The sequence below is a fragment of the Anopheles arabiensis genome, chromosome 2, assembly GCF_016920715.1.
Source record: "Anopheles arabiensis isolate DONGOLA chromosome 2, AaraD3, whole genome shotgun sequence".
Taxonomy (NCBI): domain Eukaryota; kingdom Metazoa; phylum Arthropoda; class Insecta; order Diptera; family Culicidae; genus Anopheles; species Anopheles arabiensis.
The window spans coordinates 32,019,604-32,046,258 of NC_053517.1; the positions used below are offsets into that span (position 1 = coordinate 32,019,604).

General features: G+C 46.0%; 1 protein-coding gene across 5 annotated transcripts in view; it reads left to right on the forward strand.

The window, feature by feature from the left end:
- The window catches only part of LOC120898266 (serine/threonine-protein phosphatase PP1-beta catalytic subunit), a 41,402-nt gene that overhangs the window by 4,342 nt on the left and 10,405 nt on the right, over positions 1-26,655 (forward strand). For 4 of the 5 annotated variants that reach the window (XM_040303869.1, XM_040303868.1, XM_040303867.1 and 1 more), the window contains exon 3: positions 24,743-24,823. The exons of the other annotated variant lie outside the window; for it this stretch is intronic. In XM_040303869.1, the coding sequence (XP_040159803.1) occupies positions 24,743-24,823 (81 nt within the window). The remainder of the gene's footprint in view (positions 1-24,742; positions 24,824-26,655) is intronic. 5 annotated transcript variants of the gene reach the window in all.

Genomic DNA, 26,655 nt, shown 5'->3' on the forward strand with positions numbered 1-26,655 from the left:
AGCTCGCCCGGGGGTTACTTTGTTGGGTTGACGGGGGTGGCGGCGGACGGTCGTTTGTCGCGTTTCCCAGCCCGGGCCGACCAATGGTCGCGTCCCACCACCTTATCGCACCGCCTAACAGGCCACCGAAATTAATAATTAAAATGCTCGTTAGGTTGTCGATTGATGATGGAACGACCGATTGGCAAGTGTAGCCGCCTGTCCCATCAACCCTCCCCTTCGCCGTCCCGTTATCGGTCCGATCGATTGAAGTGCCAATATCGGGCGTGTTTGTTCGTTCGTTTGATGATGGGTGATGATGATCGAGGAGCGAGGAGGGGAGAGCTGTTGATGGATGGAGTCGAGCTCTCACGTTCGTCCTTGGGGCGCGTTGCTGTCCGTCCTTCGTCGATTGGCCCCCGCGCCTGACCCTTTGTGGGCACGTGTTTGTGTGTGTGTGTGTGTGTGGACTGTGCTGGAGATTATCCGTTACTGATCCTTCTTCCAGCTCGAGTGTGTGTGTGTATTAACTTTGGCTAAAGCTTTACTTCATTACACGCCTGTTATTATTATCATGGCCATATTTTTAGCTTTCGGGTTGAGGGTTTATTTATCCGCTCCCTTGTGCTCTAGGAGCAGGCCGTGTGCGATTGTGTGTGTGTGTGTGCGGTGTGTATTTTTGTAAATGTAAACAATCCACGGATCTTCGGGTTCCGTTTGGAAAATCGCCCAAAATTGCACCACCTTGCCTCAAGACTCGTCTCAAGAGAGGGGGAAGCGTGTTTCGTTTTCAATCGCGAAAAAGAAGGAAAAACAACACGGTAAACCCCCCACACTCGTCTTGTCGTTTTGTCCCCTGCCACCGGCGTGCCATGTGGCCCGTTCTTCATGTTTTTGTTCCGTTCGGTGTGTGTGTGTGTGTGTGTGTGTTTGAGCCTTCTTTGCCGGCGTGGGGTGACCGTGAAGTGGTGAAGCATATCTGTTTTATTTTGTTCTTGCACACGTCGGTCCTGCTGTTCGAATGGCGCTCTGCCTTTTGGCGCTAATGTGTGGCATGTGTGCGCGGGAAGGAAAGGAAAGGGGGGAAGGGAGAGAGGGTTAGAAAGCTCTATTATTGACTTCAATTGATTGGGGAATATTTTTATCGCCCGTTCGCCAATCGATATTTTGCGACAGCGCGTTCTCGGTGTGATGTTATTTTCGGATGTGGTGCTCTCTCTCTCTCTCTCCCTCGTTGGGGCGCCACTGGGCGGTGGTGGTGGAACGCGCTACTTTGCGCCGTATGTTGCGCCGCAGCTCGGCATCGGGTTATGTTCTGGCTGAGAATGGGTTGTATATGAATGCTTGATCAGTTGCCAGCCCTGCCAAGGTTTCGTGGATGAGCCCTGCTGCTTCAAATGTGCTTCAATACTTCATCTGCATAAAGAGAGAGAAAAAAGAAAACAAGTAGTCATGTAACGGGATGAACTGTTTTGGGTAATTTGGATTTGTTTTTAATCGAATGTATTTGTTGTCGGGTTTAGTAGAAGCTTTGTTGCCCCTTGAGCTCGGATGACTACAGTGTGGGCATTGTGGATGTTAGTCATCGCGCTAGTATTCTAGTTCAAGGAACAAAAACAAGATGTGTTAGTTGCTGTAGGTCCTATAGGATTATTATTAATTAGAGATGGGTAACCCTGATTCAGATTCATGAATCCGAATGAAGCTTTAAAGAGATCCCATCAATTTGAATTGCATGTATTATGATTCTTGTATGTATTAAGTTTTTTTAATCTCTACAGATTTCTGAATTTATGAAGATCATGAATTTCGAAACACTCTACTAGAGTAGAGTCGTTGGACGACTCATCATCTCTAAAGCTTCACAAATATCTGTAGAACCTCTAAGGATTAATAAATCCCTTACTCTGTTCATTTCACTTCACTACGATATAAGTGATTGGAAATCAGCTTGAAATCAGTATCACCGCACGTTGACCGCTACTAATTCTAGGCTTTATGACTCTTTTAAGCTTTATAAGTCTTTAAAGGTACATCAGACGTTAGATATTCATATAAATCTGGATAAATCAAATCATAAGATATTTATGAATCTTTGCATGCATAGTTCCACGTAATTACTTGCTCACTAATGACTCTTACGAATGATTTTTACGAAAGATACCTCAAGCACCACACTAATCAGTAACAGCAGGTTCCATATGAAAAAAAATCGTACGCAATTATGTGTTTCTAGTGCGTGGGTGCCTTTCGTTACCACGTCTTCTACAGTTGCTGACCCAAATAATCCCGTTGATCATTTGGAGCAACAAATGAAAACAAAAAAGAAAACGAAGAAAACATATACTTTGCTTAATAGGAAATCTTTACCCGGCACATTGTACGGCTTCAAAATTCTAGTGCATGAAAAAGGGGAAGAAAAGGAGAGATGCTAAAAAAACCCCCCACCACCACCCCGTAATTAAGAATCATTCATTGGCAAGGGTGATGAATGTTTCGCTATCCGCCGCCCGCGAATCCGTTAGATCCCGGAGGTGCTGGGTGTTTTTTGTTTTATTATTTCTCTTCTACCAAGATGCCTCGGGGCATCGTGAATGATCTTTAAGAGAGCGGCACAGTGGGCGGAAGAATTGTGGTTACCGAGGGGAAAGAGTAACAAAAGGTGTGTGGAGTGTGAGAAAAAACAAAACCACATTAAACGTGTACCTTGGCGGAGGGCCGCCGCTATGAGTCCGCAAAAACCAGATGGAGGTGGTGTTGTAAATTCATTTGGCCACGCGAGGGAAGATGCAGGCAGAAAGGCACCGAAGAGCGTCTTCTCGAATGGGTGATGATCTGATTTTGCTTCCACTCCGGTACACCCTCCTCCGGATTCTCATCTCCTCCTCCTACTGTGTGTTGGAAGTAGTCGTTGTTTCGATTCATTCTATGATAATTTCCTGCCTGTTGTTTCTTTTCTTCGTTGGGTGGATGATGTGGTTTGCGGGCGAGTTTTGTACCGTTCGGAGGTTTATCTGCTGTGCATCCATTTTGCTATTTAGCATGGATGGATGTGATGATTGTGTTTCTTCTGCCCACTTCCGCACCCGATAGTCGGGGCAGTTGCCTATTTCTTGGTGGGTGATAGGAATTAGAGGTTTTTTGTTGTTTTGTTGTTTTTGTAACATCCGTACCCCGTTCAGTTTTGGACTTGTCGGTTGTAGAATACCGGTAAATGGTAACAACACCCACCTGCTGCTGGCCAATGGTCTGTGTCTGTGGATCGTGGACTCTCCACTACAGTCGATGGCGAGAATGCATAATGTGGGTAAAGCCAAGAAACGCTCGCTTGAGTAGAACACACCTACAATCTGGTGCTTTTCGAGAGAAGGTAGAGAAGCAAAGCTTGTGCGCGCGATCATCCGCTTCGGTAATTTGATTGCGGTTTAAACGAAACACGTTTTTCCTTATTTTGCATTTTACGGGAAGTACCAAGACCAACTAACCAACACACACATCACAAGTACAACGCTGCTGCTTTGATGGATGGAGTTAATTACTTGTGCGGGGTGTTGTGCAAATTAAGTGTGACTCAGATGGCGGCTTTTTAGTTTGTTTCGATTAGTCATCGATCACCACACAATAATAGCAGAGTAGTGCCCCCCCCCTCTGTATAACTTCTGTAACTGTGTATACTTTTCGTTGAACCCACCCCATTAAAAAGATCCGATCCAGAATGGGTATTGAACGCACGATCTGTGGCTCGTTGGAACAGGCACTTGGCACTGCACCACGCACCGCCCAGCTAAGCTCATTCGTTAGTAGGTAAATGTAAACGGTTTTAGCACAGCAGCGTGCAATACTATCATTTTCAAGATCACGTCTCGACTCGCACAAGAGTGTCGTATTGATTTAACGAGCACTGCTGCTGTGAAGGTGGAGTGTTGCAGTATTGAATAAGATTTGCCCACTCGGCACAAGTACATTAATCGGTGTTTCGCATTTTCACTTCCCTTGCGCCAAAAACCATCCGATTGTGTAATGGCTAAATGGCTTCACGGCTTCCGTCTCTCTTGCCTGCTCATTTCGCGAAAGAAAACACTTGAAGCGGATCGTAACGGACTTGGCGCGAAATGAAATCTTTTCTCCGTACCCCGTGTGTTCTCACGGCGGTACTTAAGCTACCTCCTCCGGGGGTCCCTCTTCGTCGCACGGTAGCTTTCCGAGTTTGTGTGTCGCCTCGTCCGATCTGGGTCGCGGTGTTCCGAAACGGCCGTGCAATGCTGTGTTGCTGTCGGACGAATCGGAACACTCGGAAAGGAGAGTGAGAGAACTACGTCAACCTTCTCTAGGCGGTGGTGCGCACGACTGCTGATACATTCTAACTGTGGTCACATAAGGAAAGTGGAGCGATAGAAATAACAACAACAACGACGACAAAACGCCCCGGAGAGGCCACAACACCATCCACTTTTGCTACCGCGGCGGCTTCGAATGACACTCGATAAAAGTCGTTACTGCATGACCATTTGTGGGTGGTGTGGCGTGTGGTCGTCCCGTCTCGTTCGTTGCCGGTGCTGCCAGCAAAGCATCAGCAAACCCGGGGCAAAACGCGCACAGGGCTAGGAGGTATAGCAAGAGCTGAGCCCCGGAGTGGTTGGAGGGGGAGCCGTTTTAATGCTGTTTGGCTGTTTCCGTCCCATTGACTTCCAGTGGTGAATTTTGGAGTGGTTTCGTTTGGAAGGGGTTTTGGCTTCACAGTGGTTTTTAGGTGCTTTTTGGGCCGTACACGATGGGATTATGGCAATATTTGTCAAACTTTGAGTAGCTTTTGCTGTGCATTACTAGTGCTGTATCTTTGTTACTGTGTGGATATCGAAGTGAGGCTTTTATAAAAAAAAGGTAAAATATTACAATATAGTCTGGACGTTAAAACTAGACTAATGAAGCAGATTCTTCGTTCAGATTATTCGTTATTCTGAACCACATGGTTGTAGATGTTTTTTTTGTCTCTTCAAAGAAATCATTCCTACCTAGGCGTTGGTGCTCTATATTCACAAAAATGCTAATATTTAAATGCACAGATCCTACTTACTTGCCTTTCACTGTCCAGTGTTCTTCTTTGTTTGTGTGCTAGAAGATTGTATCCCACTTTTTGTTGCCAGTTGCCGAATTGTCGGTCGGAAGCTTCGTTATCTAATTTGTAAACATACAATTTCCTGCCATCACCATTCTCTGTGTACAAAAGTGCTCGTTAGCATAAATCAAAACAGTTTCCAACAACACGTGCACATGAAAGGGACCGATGCCTTGGGAGGGGAGCATATTTTCCACCATCCTCGCGACCATTTGCTGCGTTTGATAGACAGACATCAGCAGTCTGTCCGCACTTCTTCACAGTGTAGAAGCGAGGAAAATGTCATGTTATACACACACGCTATAATATTCGAACTCACGATATTACCCTTTTTATGTATGGATGAGCAGCAGCAGCAGCAGGTGTTGGGGAATGGATGATATGCGAAGAAAATCAGCGATGAGCTGTGTTCTCCTTGACAAACGCGCTGGCATTTGGAGTGTTACTCTCAGCGTGTGTGTGTGTGTTTGTGTGAGGAGCGCGTATTTGTTATCAGGTGCGGGTGTGGATGTTGCATTACATTTCATTTCGTGTCTCTTTCGTTGTTGAAGTCATTTTTCCCCCCTTTTTCTTTGCCACTCTTACTTTGAGCTTCTTGTGATAAAAGAAGTCGCTTCTATTCAGTCAGCGTGGAAAATGTACAATACATTCTGGTTGTTGTACAGTTTTCCACTTCGCAACTGACACTTTCGACCGTCGACGGTAACAGTGTGGGAAAACAGGTCGTGGTTCGGTTAGTAGCGCGTTCTGTGTTGTTCCAGGCATGGTTCTAACCGAGCACACAATGGGAGAATTTTGCAAAACGAAACCATCAAAATCAGCGCACGAAATTGCTGAGATTGTATTGCGAATCGCGGCATCATAACGCGGATAAATGTGGATGTTCTATTGATTATTGATGAGGCTACCCTATGCAGTGCTGAAATCATGTATAGTTAGAATGCTAAAGAAGTTGTGTAGCATTCTCAATTCAGTGTCTTATACTTCTGCTTTGATTCTGCTTTGGTTGAATTATTTTTTTAATAATGGGGGCCTTCACAATTCTAGTCAGTTTTTTGTATGGAGTTTGACAGTTGGAGGCTGAAATCATGTAAAAACACTCCATACAAAACCACACAAAAAAACTAGCCTGCGATTTTCAGTCTAGAAAATTTTAGCCTAAAAGCTAGAATTAGATTCGAGTACCTGCTCGAAAACACGGTGTTGTTTACATTTATCCCAAGGTGGATTAAAGAAATCAGGTGATGGAATCTGGAATCAAAGTGTATGTGGTCCAGGTGGTTTCATAGCATTTTTTGTAACCAATTTTGAAGATCACTTTTTTACAGGACGGGTGAAAGCTTGTGCTCCAACAAGCTTTCTGGAGGCTTGACGAACACACAAAACACTCTTAACATCTTCATTCAGAAGTGTTAAAACCAGCCTTCTAAATTCATAAACCTTGGGATAAGCCCACCTGCATATTATACTCACTTAGAAAGCTGCTCGAAAACTGCTATACAATGCAAACAGCTGACAGGCTGAAATTTCAGCCTACGAGCTTCAAACGGAAAGGGCCCCAATATCAAAATTTTGGAATGATTTTTCTAAGGAATGTCTTTTTCATAATCCTCCAGTAATCCGTCAACATCTATGCAGATTTCATTCATACAGCCAAAGCAATGCAGTCAGGCGTTTATTAGTTCCCGATCTCCATTGTGTATGTCTTGTACATTTGCATCAGGTTGTTTGATTGCATCACAAAAGTAGTTCGCGCCCGGATGATAAGTAATCGACAGCTCGCAGTTGTCATCACCATCCCTCATCCCTCGGCGTACTGATCCTATTTTTAGCAGAAGACGAAAAAAGCATCTTTTAGCTGCTGTTTATGGCATGGATTTGGAGTATACACCACAGCGCACGCCGACCGCTGATGATGGCGGTAGCCCCCAGTGCCAATATTGACATAAAGTGCTCCATAAATACAGACACACGGAGTCGATGGTCTGGGAATGGTCACAATGTCCGCTGACAATGGTCTAGCAAACCCTGTGGGATTGGATAGGGGAGGTAGCTTTGCTTATTTACGTTGACGGATCAACTGATCGAATTGTTGCCACTGGGAAGTGGAAGAGGGTTGTAACCAAGAGCACAGCACAGTATCGCAAAGAAGCGATCAAACATCGCTTGGATACACAGTCTGCGTTAATGCGTTCCCCTCCACCACGGCTAGTGTATGATGGGAAACTGTGTCCTAGGACTATGTGTATGTGTAGGTGGGTTAAGGGCAATTCTCTATACCACGCGTTGCCCGTTTGGCGTTGTCGTTGCTGGGCGCTGGAAGTTAATGTCCACCCCACAAATGGTTCACCGTGCCAAGGAAAAGTGTTCAATATTTTGTTGCGTCTTTTTATTACACCCCCAGCGAACGGGTATTTTCTTTTGGTGGGTCGTGTTCTTGGCCCAGAAGTTCTTTTTCTTCTTCTAATCAACATTTGCTGTTTAGTGTGCTGCTTACAACATCTGTATTAATACTACGTACAGATTTGTTTATTAGTTGCTTTTGCTTCCTATTTTTGGACTGGCACACCACCACACAGCGCTCTGTACAGCGCTGTCACAGCAACACAACATACCAACGCCATGGTCAGCCATGGTCCATGGTTGATGGACCTTGGTCAGGTCAAAAATTTGGAATCGCTCCAGTGTGTGTGTGTGGTTGTTGGGTGTTTTTTTTGGAGCGCGCGTGTTAGGGCCGTACCTAGCCTAGGTAAAGCTAAATTCGACATATTACGAACCTGTCATAATCTCCCCCCCACCCAAACCCCTCGATTCAACTCCCCCTGGGGGAGCAGGAACTGTGTGTGTGTGCCCTTCTGCGCGCATCGAAACATGTCAATGGGTAATGGATTTCTATTTTTAACGTGTCTGGTTGCTAATGTGTGAGGAAACACCCCTTCATTCACTGCTCCCTCAATCGTTTCCCCCTTCTGTTCAAGCAATCGCGCACACGCACACGCGAATGTTTTTGTGGATGCCAGTAGCCAGTGCCCGATTTCCACCGTTTGCCGAATAATATTTTTTCTTTCCGCTTGGGAAAACTGTTTCCATCTCTCTATCTTATTCTTTCTCGCTGTGTGATGTCCTTAACTGTGTCGTGCTTCTTCCACACACGCATCACACACCATGTCGTAGCATACGGTCAACGCAGGCGACTCTACAGCAACATTATAGTATGGTGGTTATGTGGCAAGGTTCGTTATGCTTTTTCAACCCAATGCTCAATTTTCCGGCATCCAATCTAAATTCTTCCCATTGAGCGGAAGGTTTCATCGCGTTTTGATGTATGGATTGCTTTTCCACCTTGCCGGCAGGGAACCGCCCTCACCCTTCTAATAGCGTGTGGTGTATGTGTGGGTGGGTACGGTCGTCAGAACCGATTTTGCTGGCAAACAGCATTATGCTACGCTTCTGCGATGCGTCCAAAAATAGGTTTTTCACCATGCGAAGTTCTGCAGTTAGTGCAGGGCGCAACGAGTAGGTTCGATGTGTTTGAAGTTTTCTGGCTGACGGCAGACATTATTCCAAGGTTTGGTAGTGAATTTTTGGCACAAGTTCAATGGTGCCTTGGGGGGTATATCGCTCATAGCTCTACCGTCAGTCGTCTGTGGGGGGCGTTGGTGCCAGCGTGTTTCGGTTGTTGGGTGGGATTAATTTGTATTTAATTTTAACTACATTTATACCACTGGAGTAGTGATGGGAAAAATGAAGATTTCGTCCGAATCGATTCCGGTTAGCTCCGAAGTTTTCTGGAATCGATTCCGAAGGTTCGATTCCGTAGGTCCGGAATCAGTTTCCAGAATCGATTCCGGAATCAGTTCCGAAATCGGCTCCGGAATCGATTGCGGAATAAACTCCAAAATCGGCTATGGAAATGGGCTATGGAATTAGAATTTGCTCCGGAATTGACTCCAAAATTGGTTTCGGAATCAAAACCGGCTCCGGCATCGGAATTGGCTCCAAAATTTCAGAATTTGCTTCGAAACGGACTCGGTTTCGGCATCTCCATAGGAATAGGCGTTTGGGTGCAATAATGCGAAGTGATAGGCGCAAAATTTCTGATTTTTAATTCCATTTCTAGAGTCAATCCTGATTCTATTAACGGATCAAATTATGATTTCAAAGACGATTCCGATTCTGGAGCTGATTCTGATTCCGGAGCCGATTCTGATCCCTATATCGATCCCGGAGCCGATTCCTATCGCGGTTTTGAAATCGGCTTCGGAGTCAACTCCGGAATCGGCTCCGGAATCGAATCCGGATTCGGAATCGGTTACAACATCGGAATCGGCTCCGGAATTGATTTTGAACACGGAATCGGAATTGGGTAGGTCCGATTGCGAGCTCTCACCACTAAACTGGAGCTCTCCCGTAAATGAGAAACGTGCAGATTTTAGAGTATTTTATCACTTTTTTTTAATGAGTGCATAAAAGGATTTGGCTGGATTTGTGTTAAGAAAACGATTAAATCCCAAAGGATTGCAAAGGTATGTGCATTCTTGTGCGAAACAGCATGTGTGAAACACGTTTTGAAACACACGCGTTGGTGAAATACGTCTTCATCGTTGGCGCTGCTGTGTTTGCCAACGTGCTGAGGGAAGACCCCGTGCGGCTACTGCTGCTATCTTATCGCATTCTTGAGCCTTGAGCGAGTTTACCGCGATCGGTTGCGCGCTCATTTTTCGTGCCAGACGTGCAATGCCTCGTCGCCAAGATAAGGACGGGGGGAAGCTCTAGCATGATGTGTTTGCAGGGGGAATACAAAAGAAAAAGGGCAACAGCATTTTCTCACCCCAAACAATTTTACATTCAAATTCAGTGTGGAGATTGCTCACTCACCATGCTTTAGAACCTTTTTTTTATACTTACACACACGCCAATTCAGGGGTAAGGGGATTTGTTGTTTAAATTGCTCTAATTATATAACGCAAACGTGTTTGCATGTTTTGGTATTAATAAGAGCTCCCCCACGCCCCAAAACGTGACGCGTTTCCCGCGTTGTGTGTTGCGCTATTTCTGCATTAGATCATCCATACACACACATACTCACACACAGACTGGCACAAACGGTTCCGTTCTGCGGCTTTCCGATGAACTGGTACACGCCTTAGCTCATCAGCGGTTTGTTTGCTTTATATTAGCTTGCCTGATGAACTGCAAAACAAACAACATATGACACGGTGGTGGGGGGAGGCTGTGTGTAGTTTGGATTAGAAGTTCCACATTCCCGGCACTCGCCTGCGGTTGAGTTTCCCGCCAGAAGAAAGTAACCTTTGAAGGTTAATCCGTTCACGCCCTTAGCTAGCCGCTTTGGCGGTGGTGGCGATATAAGCATATTTTCGCTTTTTAGCGAAACCTCTTTTTATCCAGAACGTTGCTTGTACGCAAGAAGGTGCAATGTTTTGCTCTTTGTTTTGGACTTTTTTTTTGGGTGATTCATATCACTGCCTCGCCCCAAATTCACAGACCAATGAATAAATCCATCCAGCAGAGGACGAGAGGACCAACAGGCGGCGCTGAAGCGCAGAAGAAGGAAGTTCGTTTGCCATTAGCCTAGTTTTCCAACTTCCTGTGCTGTGCGCTCGCGTTTATGGCGCTGACTGACCCACAACCCCTGCAGAACTCGCGACACAGCTACCCTTTTTCCATTCCCGTGCTTATAATGCATAATTACATTACAACAGGCAGTAGCGCGCACGAACACACACACACGCACCCACATTGTGCGCTTTATTTGTGATTTTCTTCCCGTCCTAGGGAAACCATCACCACGCCCGGTCGGTCCTACTGTGTGTGTGTGTTGCTCCTGCCGTTGGATTGGCGTTCCCGATAGCGGCAACTAACTTTTCGATCGAGAATGTCCTTGACACGAAATGTGCACGCTACCGAGTTTACGACCATGTAGAGGCGCCAGCCAGTGTTTGTTTGCTGCAGCACTGGTTTTATGATGGTCCCGTTGGCTCGGCTCCCTTGCGAGAAGCAACAGAAGGTGGTGTGAAAAGGTGGTTGATCTGTGTGTGTATGGTTTATTATGAGGTGTAGGGAAAACTCAACAGTTTACCCCCTCCGTACAGGAGTCACGAAGTGTTGGTGGTGGTGGGTTTGGGTAGAGAGGGGCGAGCGACATCGGGGGCAAATCGACTTCCTGAGGTTGTCCTTCCTGGCGCTTCCGTTTCAGTGCCGCCAACCTGCCTGCCCGCCGCCGATGAGAATCGTTCCGAAGAAAGTGATTCCAACAGGAGTCGATCGATCGAAAATGTGTATGGCATAGCACGGCTGAGGGTGGTAGGAGGGTGGTGGTGCACCTTATAAGCTGCAAAACGGAATGGGAAGAAAATGCTTCCTTCCACATAAATGCAGTTGGTCAAGGTGTTGGTGTTGTATTTTTTTCTTATCGGAAAACCGTTGGCACGGCGCGCTTTCCTCTCTCTCTCTATCTCTCTCTCTCTCTCTCTCCCTTTCTCTCTCCCTTTCACTCTATCTCTCACACTCGTACTTGTTGCTGCTAGCGCATTTTGCTTGAATATTTAACACCGGGAACAGTCGGTAAATCAGATTCTCGCTCACGAATGGGAAACGATGGAGAGGGGCATGCAACACTCTTGCAGCCAGCAAACTGCTCTAATGCAATTTAAAATGTCAAATGACGTTTTTCACTCGACGGCCGCTTCTTCCTGCTCTGGTGCGCAGCAAACGACAGCAGCAGGAGCGGAGCGAGCGGTTGTGCCATTCCTTATCTATTACATCCGGGGTGGCTGGGTTGGGGTGCGAGAGGACGATAAGGAGCTTTTTGCAATGTGTCCCAGCTTTGTGGGTTGAGAAAATCGATAGATGAACGGTGTGTGTGTGTGTTTGTGTGCCACAGTGCACGTGGGGCCTACTCGCTGCCGTGGTAGGTACACACTGTTATACAAACTGTTATACACACTCCGTGCCATAGCTGTAGCAGCACGCCACCGTCTTTGTTCAATAGACTCTTCGGTATAAAATGGGAAATTGAAAGACACTTTTGCTCAAATTATGAATGATGCTTATTTCACCCCAAAAGTGTAATTATAGGCCACCTCTTTCCATGCACATTTTCAATTGTGTTGGTGTAGGATATGCAAACATGTTGAGGATATGAAACCCACTAAACCCCCCGAATCAACAAGTGGCAATTTAAGGGAAAATAAATGGGAAAATTCTTGCTTGTATTTGTAGTTCTAAACCTCATTTATCGTCATTTGTTTTTCACCAATTCAAACGGGTTGGTGCTATCGATCTGTTACTTAGTGTATACCCTACCTTCTACTGCTTCTGGCAGCGCTGTTGAAGCTTCTAGAGGTGAGTTGAAGGATGGTTACTTCCTTCGGCTTGCGTTCCCATTTTCCAGCGTGGTGTGGTGGCTGGACACAACGAACTTTAAATTGTGTGGCTGCTTGTGGTTGTGGTGGTTAACCGCGAAGTATGCTATACTTGTACTGTGGACAGAGCGAGAGAGCGAGATAGAAAGAGGGTGGGAGAGAAGGGGCGCATGATTGGCGAAATGCTGGGTGTGGGCACGGGTTTTCCCCGCGTCACTGGCGAAGATGGTTTCTTCACCGTTCCACCCCTCAGTGGTTGTGTCATTTCAGGACGGGGTTTTTGTGCGTTGACCATGACACTCACCGTTGAATAAGTTGTGACAAAATTGTAGAGAGGAGGATGAGGTGAAAGGGGAGGGAACTGTTCGAGGGCGTAGAAGGGACAGCTGTGTGGCAGAGACCTTTCGCTCGAAGGGAGTAAGAACATAACTCTAAAACCCAAGCAACTGGCAGCAGCTTTTCCCTTCATGCTCTCCGTTCTGCGCGCGCTTCTCGAGGGCTCTTCAAGTTGAGATCACGTTTTTCTCACTTTTCAATGGCTTCCGTTGAAACCAGTAAAAGCTGTATCGGGGGGCGGTGAAGGTCTGCAGCTTATGGTGCGGCGGGCTGGGTAGTTGCTGTTGCTGCCGAGAGGATTTTTTTGTTGTTCCTTATCCTAGTAGAGTTGCTGTCAGGCCCGCAGCCGAGCAGGACTTGTGCATCGATTGGAAGATTTATCGGGAAAAGTACTGTGGGTGGGTGGGAGGTCGGAGGAAAAACTTTCTTCCTGTGTGGATGGAGGTACTCTCCATCACAATGGAGACGCGTGCACTGCTTGTGCGCTGGAATAATTAATTTTCTTGCTGATTGAATTTTCTGCACTGATATCGGTTGGGTTTCAGAGAGGTACGCTCTGCGCTCTGCGTGGCAGGACAGCATTATATTAATGTTGTTGCATAGGCTCTTCCGAACGTACTGTGCGTGTGTTGTGTCTGTGTATGGTAGATGAGCATTTTATATAAACTATATTGAGATGAACTCTAGCAAATGCCGTTCGATTGATTGCTAAAGCAATTCCACTGTTCATAGAATTTCAGTGATGAAGCATCAAGAAAGCAAAATCGATTTAACAAGATGCGATGCAAGCCATTGTTTTTATTGAGGCTCTATCATCTCCCCCTCCCTCTTCTTGATATAATATTTCTTCTCCTGGTGGGTGGGAAGATGAGGTTATTGTTTTATTTCCACGCCATTTCTCCCAGCGAGGGAAAAAGTTACCACGGGGTTGCAAAAGGGCAACGTTTGCACCGACGAAAGTAGTTTTCAAATGCGTTTTAATGTATTTTTCTGCTGCCAGCACACACACACACACACACACACACACACACACACACACACAAATTTAACCAGAACGCTCTGTAAATGTATTAGCCCATGAAGGTCAAAGAAGAACCAACGTGGGAGGTTAGGCCGTAAGGGGTGGTCCAATTTATAACAGCAGTAGCAGCAGCAGCAGCGCGCTGTATCAAAGTTGTTTGGGAAAAGTTTTCGAAGGGTAGATAATTACTTTCAAACTTAGCCTTTTTTTTTGGGCTGTGTTCGTGAGCCTAGGGTGAGTGGGGGGTGTTTGATTGCTGTTGCTGTGAGGAGAGATGGGTCTCGTGTGCGAGCTTTTTCGTTGGAAGGGAAGCGAATGATAAGCATGTGTAAAGTGAACGTACGGCGGCGGGAGGAGTGCCCTTGGGCCGGGAAATGCCGGCGGTCTCCTGTTGGGGAAAATCCATTAAATGTTTAATCTGTTTTGTTTAAAAAACATACACACATACACAGCTAACTGGACGTATTTTAGCCGCGGAGGTTCATACGCCCCGTCGGGCTGGTAAAGATTTAACATAGGGGGGGACTGTGAAATGTGCAATCAATAACAATTTGCCTTTTAAGCAATACAATCAATGTTCTGGAATGTTTGGCGTATCGATTTAGTTTAGAATTTTGGGAAGTTTTTATTTTTAAGCAAACCACAGGATTAAGCAGAAGAACAAATTGAATTGTTAAACAAAACATAAAAGCAAGTAAAAAAAGGCAACAAGAACAGAGTAATCCAATTAAAACCTGTTACTGTATGGGGCCTGATGTGGGATGTCTTGTTTGTACGGCACAAACAAAAATCTGGTATCACACAAGGACGGTACATGCCCATGATGCCCCACACTAAACAAACTCAACAGCACTAAAAAAACAAGACCGTGAAAAATGTATGTCACGGGGTTTCTTTCCACTTCCTGTGTATCCTTCCTCTCAAATCCTCAAACTTTCGTACAGGACAGGGGCGGGCTAGGGTGCCAATGTCTAGATGATGGTCCTCAATGATTTAACTAGATTTCTGGTGATGGTGTAAACATATGCTTCTAAATTTAGCATCCCACGAAACGCGGCGAAAATGGGGCGGGTGGTTTTTTTTTCAGGTCATTGCGCATTTTCAACAGACACCGCACACTGCCCGCTTCTTTGATGTGTGTTGGATTTAGATCGTTACATATTTAGCCAGTCCCAGAACTTAAAAGCGAGACGGGAGACCCTAATGCTGTGTCGGAGTGTGGGAGTTTGGTTGGGAAGGGTCCATCTACCTAACTTCAAATGATATTTTGTTTGATCGCCGCTAAAATGATTCTGTTGTGTGCAAGAATAAATTGCCTGGTAAAGCGATGCGATGGCATTTCAGGGTCAAATGTTGTTTTGCTTGCGCGAATCGGTGCCGTATCTCGTAATATTGCATGCGCACATTGACCTGGAACCTAGAAAGAGTTTCGGTAGAGAGGAAAAGGAAGAGTAGATGGAGGTCGGCCTTAAATCAGTACCACCATATCGCGCCTTGCGCCTATTTCATCGACCCGGAAGAGGCGACGGGAGAAAGTGCGCAGAAATCATAATACATTGATCAAAAACGACCTTCCAAGTGCTGGCAAGAGAGACAGTGCTGAAAAAACAAGCACCATTTCGATTGTTGTCGGTGCAAACTAGTGATGTGCTCTTTGGAGCGCACCCACGACTCCGATGCGACTCCGGCTATTGTTAGTCCGATTCCGATTCCGACTCCGGCAAAATCCGAGTTGTCCGGAGTCGTACGGAGTCGTCCGGAGTCGTGCGGAGTCGTCCGGAGTCGTCCGGAGTCGTCCGGAGTCGTCCAGAGTCGTCAGGAGTCGTCAGGAATCGTCCGGAGTCGTCCGGAGTCGTTCGAAGTTCCTCGGAGTTGTGCGGAGTAGGAGTCGTCCGGAATCGTCCAGAGTCATTCGGAGTCGTCGGGAGTTGCCCGGAGTTGTTTGGAATCGCCCGGAGATGTTTGGAGTCGCTCGGAGTTTGGAGTCGGAGTCGACCGGAGTCGGAATCATTCAGAGTCGTGTAGAGTCGATCAAGTGTAGAGTCAATCGGAGTCAATCCGAAATGGAGTTGGTCGGTGTAAACAGGAACCGTCCGGTGCAATGCGTTTGTGATCAGGCATTTCATTTAGTTGTGTTTTTTTTTTCTTTCACTTTGCACGTGCACTTCGTATACAGGTCTTTGTGTTGAAGGCTGACTCTGGCCGACTCTGGCCGACTCCGGACGACTCCGGACGACACTGGACGACTCTGGACGACTCCGGATGACTCCGTACGACTCCGGATGACTCCGTACGACTCCGGATGACTCCGGACGACTCCGGATGACTCCGGACGACTCCGGATGACTCCGGACGACTCCGGACGACTCCGGACGACTCCGGACGACTCCGGACGACTCCGGATGACTCCAACTCCAACCGATTCCGTATGATTCTGAACGACTCCGGATAATGCTGGGCGAATCTACCTTCTGGAGTCGGTTCCGAAATCATCGGAGTCCGATCGGAGTCGACTCCGGATTTTTGCCAACTTCACCCATCACTAGTGTAAACATGTCACTCAAACAGACTGGGGGAGGAAAGGTCGGTTGGAGCAATTTTTCATCACTTTTGATTGCCGCCAGTGTGTGTATGGGATGATGTCGGGGCCATTTTGCTGCAGTAGTTTGCAGTTGGCTTTGTTTGCAATAGATGCCATCATGATATGATGCTAATGCAGGATGGAGAAGTGATGCAAAGATGTATTGAACTATTGTGTCAAGTCGCGACACGTGCATTTGAGTACTACTGGGGGATTACTTTTTTTTAGGTTGAAGATTTATGGAGCTTCTGTTGTGTGTCTGACCCGTGAAGCAATCAAATTTTCAGTAGCTTCATGCGAAGAATAATGTCATTTTGAATATTCTTCAATACAATCGATGTTGATCTCGCTTTGCTTTTCTTGCAATAACCAAACACACTGTTCCTGTAATGCGCGCCTGATAGAGAGCGGAGGAACGTTTGACAGGCGTTACACACTGAACTTCATGACTGTATCGATTAGCCAGAGCTCACCCCGTGGTGACGATAAAGTGAGATAGAGAGAGAGAGAAAAATCATGGAATATCATGGAACCATGTCAAACAATTTAAACTAACACACAAATACCCATGCCTGCGCCACCACGTCATGTGTCTTGTTCGATCGGCTGCACGTGTCGTGTGTTTGACTGACGGAGCTGGACGTAACCTGCACTGGTGTGTGCATTCCCGGGGTGCATTGTTGGCACGATACATCAAAATGCAAAATGCAAAAAAGAAAAGAAAACTATTAGCACTTATTTTCTCACACGGTTGGCGGCTCAATACAGTGTGCATGGAAGTGTGCAAGTATGCACCGGCACAGCAAAGGTTTTGTTTGCGATGGTATACACGTTTGTTTGAACTGAATTTAACTAGCGTGTTTAACATTAATCAAAAATATCATTCGAATGTTTCGTGCAAATGTCTGCTAAAATACAACTCCGTTGGATACATCCCTAGAGACAAACGTCGTGCTTTTTACGTAACTTGTAAGTTCTCCGCATGGATTGGTTATACACCGACGGAGAAAGGTTCGTCGTCTGTGTATTGTAATGTAAGCCGCATCTCGCTCGCTTCGCTAGGCCGCGTTCGTTACAGACCCAGCTGTACTTAGTTAGGGTGGCGGCCTTTCTGCACTCAAAGCGGGTCGTCTCGCACAAGCAAAAACGAAACGCCTCGACACAACTACGTCACGGTTTCGTAACCGAAACATCGTCCGGCTCTGCCGCATCCCCTTGAATGTTACATATTTATCACCTTTTGATACGGTAAATGATCCGGTTCCGGTTTCATTTTCACCAAGATGTTGGCGTGGCTCAGGGAGCGTCAAAAATATGTCTTCCGGATGTGTAAATTCCGGTGTGGTGTGCACGTCGTGCGCCGCCGCGCGAGCCGCACGGAAAGTCATTGACACAAACACACCTTTTCAGCACACGGCCTGTAAGCGGGTTTGGGCGTTAGATACTGCCAAGGTGGGGCACCCTCCGTTTTTGTGGATGTGTGATAGAAGGTATAAATTGAATACTACTCGAGTTAGCTTTTGCTGCCCGCGCCCGGAGGCTGTTTCCATTTGGGAAGGCCTCGCCACGGAGCGTGCCTGGAGTGAAACATTTCTTTCTTTCACGGGCACACTTTGCTTCCGTTTACGGCACACAGTCTCTAGCGGCAGCAGCATCATCATCGCGCACCAGTGGGAAACACGGCACCGACGGATATTTGATAAACAAGGTGTTTCGAACATCATCCCAGCGGGACAGGTCGACCCTTGCTGGTGGTGAAGAAGTAATTTCTTTTTTTTTTATGGAAAGGGTGATTTAGGGAAATTTCTTGCTGCGGAAGCAGCAGCAACACAACTACTACTATACAACGCGCAACAAATTGGTACGACAGGTGACGACGAAGGTTGACGATGATGTTTAAAGCGTGTGAAGAGCACGGGGGAAATTGGTTCGCTGGTTCAATTTGAGCGCAATAATTAGGTTGAAAATGAAATCCTCTCCCCCGGTTCGTGCCCCGTGCCTCTGGTCCGGCCGTCTGACGGCAGCAGCAACCATATTTAAACCACCGGGCACACGTCGGGAGGGGGTGGACAGAAAAAAAGATGGCGTTGTGTCCGTTAGTGATGGTGTCGCAACGTGTCGCCGGTTTTTCCTTTGCTTTGCGCTCTCTATATCTCGTTTTACTACTGTGTGAGCTGGGGCACCAGAAAGATCTGGCACTGCTCTGGGGTAATAGTATTATATTTTGCAGCAGCGCTAACGTTTGACCGGCGGCGGCGGCGGAGGTGGCGCTTCGTTGGACAGGAAATTGGGTTTTGAGATGTTTCCACGGTTGGCGCGTATTATTGGAACTTCTTGTTTCAACGAGTGGAAATAACCGACTGATTTTATTCTATAAATTCACCAAAGCCTACTAAACTACGTTCATGCTAGCGAGGTTGCTATGATCTCAACACTCCTCCTCAATCTCGGCTGGCTTTAAACCAAGTCGTAGGCGCATCTGCTCCATCTTAACGCGAGCTAACGGTTTTGTTAAAACATCCGCTACCATTTGTTCGCTGGGACAATAGCGAATATCTATCACACCATTTTTCACTAACTCCTTAACATAATTGTATCTGGTGTCGATGTGCTTCGTCCTGTTACTATCACTGACAGATTTCAGCATTGCTATGCAACTCTGATTGTCTTCATGCACTATTATCGGAGTCGGAACTGGTTCATCAATGTCCTTTAATAGTTTCATTAACCACATCAACTCGCGGCTGGCTTCGGAGAGTGCCACGTATTCCGCTTCGGTTGACGAAAGTGTAACGCATGGTTGTTTTCGAGCTGCCCAACTGATTGGTCCTCCGAGATGAAACACGAAACCGGTATTCGACTTTCGGTCCGTCTTATCACCAGCCCAATCAGCATCAACGTACACTTCTAGTGATCCTGGTGAACCTATTCGCAAACTCCACTCCGCAGTTGACTGAAGATAACGTAGCGTTCTTTTTGCTTCGGTCCAGTCTGCTTCCGTTGGGAGACTCACCTTGCGTCCTAGGATCGAAGCGCTAATGGCGATATCCGGTCTGGTATTCACCGCGACGTACAGAAGAGCACCCACCAGGCTCTGGAACTCGTCGTTTCTAGGCATGGCTTCCTCCTCCTTCTGCTGTGCGTTCGGATACCCAGGATCCATCGGTATCAAAGATCGCTTCGAATTCAATTGTCCAAATCGTTGAGCTATTTTCTTTATATAGTTCTTCTGGTTCAGGAAAAAATGTCCACCTGACCGTCTCACTCGTATTCCCAAATAGTGCCGTATGTCACCAAGACACGTAATGGTAAAATTATTTTTAAGATGCTTACGAACAGCTTCATATTCTGCTTCCGTGTTGCTCATTATCAATATATCATCCACATAGAGTAATATGAACGATTTCTTCTGTTTTCTTGAAGTTTTAACAAACAAGCATGGGTCTGCTACCGATGGTATGTAATCCAGTATCTTCAATACTTCGGTGATTTTCGTATTCCACACCCTTCCAGCTTGCTTTAGACCGTAAAGACTTTTTCTGATTTTCAATACGTCATCTTTAACTCCGTTATTAAAACCTATCGGCTGCTTCATGAAAATGGTTTCTTCTAATTCTCCATGAAGGTACGCCGTCTTCACGTCTATATGCTTCACCAGCATTCCTCGTCGAGCGGCGATACTCAATAAAGTTCGAAAAGTGGTTTGTTTAACGACTGGCGCAAAAACTTCATGATAATCAATCCCATATTTTTGATTGAATCCTTGTGCTACCAGTCGGGCCTTGTAGCGGATCAGGTTCCCGTTTTCATCCATCTTTTTCGTGAAAATCCATTTGTTTCCGATAGCCTTCTTGTTTGGCGGCAAACGAACTACCTCCCATGTGCGATTTTCCTCATGCGCCTGCAGCTCTTCTTTCATAGCTGCCATCCACTTGTCACGTTCGGGGCTAGCTATTGCTTCTTTGTACGTGCATGGTTCCGCATGAAATTGGTTTGCTATGCGCACGGTGTCCTGGTATCGCTCTGGAGGAATACCCTTTGTGGTACGCTCCGATCGTCGAACTGCTGGAACAGAAACTTCCTCGATGACGAAATGCTCCTCCTGATCGCCAGATGATTCCAGCTCCTCCTGCGTTCCAGTTGCCTCAGACTCCAAGATATTTTCACGACGGATGGTATCGAATTCGACATCGCTCTGGAACTCATCGTTAGATGTTACTGATTGAAAACCATCAAAATCTAAATCGCTGCATTCATCGTTTTCATGGTCACCATCATTCTCGGAGAACGTAGTAGTTGGAGTCTCGTCGTTGCCTGTTTCTGGTGCTGCAATAACGGGATCATCATCAGCTTTGTTCATCGCCGGAGAAGAAAATGGGTATGAAACGATACTTCCCTGCGAAGGTTTGGTTTCCCAAACCTCCCGATGTGTCAGAAAACGACAATCTCTGCTCATGATTATTTTATATGTTTCAGGATCGATGAAACGGTAGGCCTTGTGGTGCAAAGAATAGCCCACAAACAACATCTTTTTTGATTTTGCATCCATTTTAGATCGCTTGTTCGGTGGAATCCACACGTATGCCCACGAACCGAAAATCTTGAGATGACTGAGATCAGGCTTCTCTCCAGTCCAGAGCTCAAATGGTGTTTTTGAAATAGGTTTCGTCGGTAATCGGTTCTGTAGATATGTGGCCGTGTTCACAGCTTCTGCCCAATACGTATGCTGCAGCTGTGCGTCCAGAATCATACAGCGAGCCATTTCCACCAGTGACCGATTCTTTCGCTCCGCTATCCCGTTTTGTTGCGGCGTGTAAGCAGTAGTGAATTGTTGAGTGATGCCCTCTTGACGACAGAAACGGTCCAGAGCTTCATTCTTATATTCACCACCTTGATCTGATCGAATCACCTTGGGTGCTCTTCCGATCTGATTCTTTACAAATCGAACATATTCTGCTATTCGCTTTGTAACCTCCGATTTTTCCTTTAGAAAATAGACTACTGTGTAGCGGGAAAAATCGTCTATCATCGTAAGGAAATAACGACAACCTCCGGGCGATGGTGTTCGCATTGGTCCAAACACGTCCGTATGGATAATGTCTAACAGCTGCTTGGATCTAATTTCTGATTTCCTTGGAAACGGTAGCCGTGCCATTTTACCCTCTAGGCAACACTCACACGTTACGACATTTTCGCAATCTTCGATACAGCACCCTGTTGCTAGATCTTTATTCTCCAGGTCCCGAATTGCACCCGGATCTCGATGCCCAAGAATGCGATGCCAAGTGTGTAAACAATTAGATGTATGGTCACTCACCTTAAGTACAGCTTGTTTTGTGCGCAACCTATACATCCCATCGGACATAATTGTATCCGCAATCACCTTGCTGTCTTTTTGGATGTGGCACCCATCCTCATCAAAGATGAACTTGACTCCCTTGGCTGTCAGTTTCCTCACCGATATAAGGTTGGATTCGAATTGCGGAACATAGAGCACATCTGTGAGGAGAACAGTGCTTTGTTCACCCTCTCGAGTTATCCACGTCACTCTGCACGAACCAACTCCTTCTGTGGCAATCTTCTTGCCGTCTGCTAAGGAAACTTTTTGCTTCACTGTACGGTCCAACGAAACAAAGTAGTCTGGTTTGATGCACATGTGTGATGTTGCACCGGAGTCTATGATCCACATATCACGTCCGCAGAATCTTTGTGAAGCCGCGAATGTGAATTCTGATGCTTCTGAATCCTGACAAGCCGTTTTCGCTTTCGGATAGCGACTTTTTCCTGGCCGCTCGTTGGATTTGGTCTCCTCGATGTGTTGTTCCTTCCATGCCCAACATTGCTTCTGCTTGTGACCTGGTTTTCGGCAAAAGTTACACAACAAGGTTTTCTTCTGCTTTTCATTACCAGCCTTAAGCACAGAATCGCACAGATTGTTGCGATTTCCCCTTTTTGTCACTTCGTCAACTAGCTTGGATTTGATCAATTCAAGTGTCAATTCACTCTCTGATCTCGTCTCTAATGCTGTCGTGAGAGTATCAAAGGATGCGGGCAAGCTACGTAGCACCATTGCCACCTGCAATTTTCGGTCCAATTCATGATTTGCCACCGACAGCCGCTCAAACAGTTCCTCCATTTCGAAAACGTGCCGTTCGATGTCCTCGCCATCTGTATACCGTTTGTCGCAGATTTGCTTGAGCAATGACACAACGGAAGTCAACGTTACCTTCTCATACTGGTTTCGAATGGCCTCCCAAGTCTGCTTCGCCGTTTTCGAGTCCTTGATTAGGTTCAACTGACTATCCTCCAGAAGAAGCCCAATCGTCGCACGAGCTTTCTGGTCTCCGGTTTTCCAAGCTGTAGTGTCTGTTCCAGCACTTGATCCGGGAATAGCAGCACTCGATTCGGGGGTAGCAACTGGGTTTGTTCCAACCACGTATTGCCACAAGTCTTCTCGCATCAGCAGAAACTCGACCTTGGTTTTCCACGTTCCGTAATTGCTTCCATTTAGTTTGGCAATTCCTAGTCTCTCCATCTTGAAAAATCTCAATTTATTCTGATTAAAAGAATTTTCTGATCGAACGCTAAGCACCTGGGCCCATAACCTATTGGAACTTCTTGTTTCAACGAGTGGAAATAACCGACTGATTTTATTCTATAAATTCACCAAAGCCTACTAAACTACGTTCATGCTAGCGAGGTTGCTATGATCTCAACACGTATCCCCTAATGAGATTCGCCTTTGGTGTGAAACCTTTCGCTTGTAAGGATTTAAAGCGTTGAAATGTATGCGTGTTAACTCTCCCTAACAGTGTTGATGATGCCTGGAAGTATTCAAAGAAGCCTTCAAGAGCTTCGAAAGGATAGCTAGAGGTAGTTTTGTTTTACTATTTAATAATTATTATTGTCCAATGTGGCCATATATTATCCATCAACATCTGTGTAGCCTCTTCTCTTACTCAACATTCAACTCCAGACCACCCCCCCCAAAGTGCATGTGTAGGAAGGAGTTGATTTTCTCGATCTCGCTTTCATTGTGCTCTGTATCACGCATCATAATATGTCATCTGGCATGCCACTAATTTCCAATAAGGACGGCGCATTATATAGTAATACCATGAGAACATCAATGATGCGCGCCCCATGACTCGGTCAGCCAACCGTCCTTTTCTCCCAACCCGTCCTCCATGTATCAGCTTCATCATTGTGTGTGTGTGTGTGCCCTGTGTTTGGCGTATCTAATTTCCACCCCTCTTATCCTGCTCTCGATAAACACACACAACCCCGTTCGTTGTTTCATATAATATGTTGTGTGATTACTGCTACTTCTCTTCGCACCACACGTCCGAAATTTCGAATTTTCCTTATTTATTTGTTCCGTTTCTCTTTTTCTTTTTCTCTTTCTTTTCCTGCTGCTTTATTAAAACAAAACAAAAAAAAATTACTGGATTTCGCTACGATTCTTGAACGCAACAAACGCAACAACTGTAAAAACCTACAACTACACTACCCTACTACCTGTGTACTGCGCAAACTAACTTGAACTGTTAAAATCTGACGCTCGACAACGACGCAACCGTACTATCGGTAACGGTTTGTGTGTGTGTGTGTGTGTGAAATTATGTGGAAAATTCGTGCAAATCGTTAATTCTTCCCCCATTCGGGTGATGATTTTGTAATTTGCAATGCCGTTGCTACCGTGTGTGGGACTGTTCTTTTCCGTGTCGTTCTGAAAATGCTCACTACATCTAAAACTGTTCAAATATGTGTGGCAATTTATCGTTGAAATTTGGCGTTAATATACAAATGTTTTGTAAAAAATGACAAAAATGCTGTTTAAAAAAAATCATCACGATCAATCTCACACACACCCGCATACAATCGTCTTGCCATTGCGCGCTTCCTGATCCATCCCCAAATTACACGGATCGAACAATTGCTCCATAAACTCGTCGCCGCCCACTCTCACATATATACCTGCCCAATGTATCTCCTTTCTCCTTATGATGCTGTAATGTGCTGCTTTTCTATTGCTTTCTTTTGGCTCACCGCGAACTCTGCTACCAACGCGCACGACGCTACCCCCTGCTGTCTGGCGATGATCAACGGCGCTACACGCATCAACCATCTGTGAATGCAAACCAAAAACAATCGAAATCCCTCCGTGTTTTCTCTCTCTCTCACGTGCGCTGCCCGGCCACGGTGTGTGCTGCCTATCGATTCCCGCGTTTTGTGCCGGCCCACACACCACCCTTCATCGTTTATGTCTCGCGTGTACGCAACAAACAACGCGCACACACATCCTCCACCACACCCGCCGGCAGCCCACAAACTGCAGCAGCAGCAGGCACAAGAGTCCCGGAAAAAGGGCAAACTGAAAGAGATATTCTCCCACGATTTCATGGGTACATATAGAGCAATTACTACTGATGGAATGATAAAAAAAAAAAAACAAACAAACAAACAACACATTCCTTTGTTTCTGTTTGCCTAGTTTCGCAGTTTGCGTCGTTTGCGAAGTATTATGTTCGTTGCATTCGTTCCTTGTAGTAGTTTTTGGTTTGATTTGGTATGATTAGTTGACCGTGTTGAATGGTTGTGTTGGTTTTCACTTAACATTCCCTTTGTCAATTAGGGTTAATATCCTTTGCGTTTTGCCAATTTTAGATTCCCTCCCCCAATACTCACGTCTAGTTTTGTTGATCTGTCCCGTACTGTTCCGATTGTGCAAAACGTTTTGTAGGAGTTTGTTACATTTTTTCTTGTGTTAAAAATGCCTTTCGACTGTTTCTTTGCTGCATTTGCTGACATGTTGTGTCCTACGTCGTGCCAAGCTGTCTTGTATTCTGCTTTCCCTTTCTCTATCTCTCTCTTCTCTCTTGTTCACTCTCTCCTCTCTCTTTTTCTCTCTCCCTCTCTCCTTATCTCTTACTCTCTCTCTCTATCTCTCGCTCTGTCTGTTAGTTTTCCCATAACCGTTGTATTGTAATGAAGAAAGCTATACTTTCGTGCTGTGTTGTTTGTTTTTGTATGTTCTATTTCTACTGTTTTCTTATTGGTACACCCGGCGATTCTGTGCTCTAATTAGACTTTATTTGCCTGCAGTTGTGTTGTTGTTTTAGTTGTCAGTTTAGTAGATTACAGTTGCTAGCTGGTTTGATTATTGTGAAAGTCACTGTGGTGAACATATTAGCTAAACTAACTATCGTCGACGACCTTTCCAATTGATGGTTTAATTTAACCTACACATATGTACCGGTAGAATAAACTAATGTTCTACGATACGAAGCAAAGGTAAGGTGTTTTATTTGTCCCGTTCGACATGCAAAAATAATGTTGCGTAGCCAAGGTCCTACAGTGCGAGTATTGTGTGATCAAACTTTTGATTGGAATTTTGATCTCTTGGATTTCTGAGCTCTTGACACTTGATCCAAAAGGCGGGAAGGCGAAAGTAGCGCATGTATTTTTTTCAAAGATGAAGTATCATAAGGAAATGTGTTTATACAGCAAACGCAGCTCGTTGAAACCGGCGATAAAGGATTTGTTTTGCACAATCCGTGACTGATGAACACATCGGTAACAAACAGCAGCAACAACCTGTTACATATGCATGAATGAATTCGCGAAAACTGGCGCATCTCGCTCGTTCGTCCACATGCCGGATCCACATTTCTTCTCCCCTCGTTCATTGGATATGCAAATGTCCAACCCTCCGCCGTGTGCGCGGTCACTTGAGTCCTTGAGCGAATCCGTGGCAGCGTACCATCTCCAAGACGAACAGGAGCCGCGTTCGTTCAGCTGCCGACTCTGGTGGGTTGCCGTCCGGACACTGCGCAGTGTATGTCCATTACTCACACGTGCCCCGGCCGCCGTGGTGCTGCGTCAGGGATGGGATTGGCAAACAAAGCGAGAGGCGGCGGCGGCGAACGATGGTCGGCGTAGAGACAGCCACTACCACCAGCAGCATTGTTTATTCGGTCCGTTCGCGGTCGGTTGAACTTTCTCTGGTGTGCCGCATGCAGCACCGGCGACGAACGTGCGTTGTTTCGTTGTTGTGTGCTGGTTGTTGCAGATTTAGCTGTCAATGTCATTATCATGGATGGATTGGCGAAGGCAACGCGGTGTGGCGTGTGCGCTTGAAGGGTTATATTGCTCGGCTCGGCCATATTTTATTGCGATTATTATTGTTGTTGCTATCGTTTATGACTTAATTGGATGATCGTTTGGCTAGATAGAT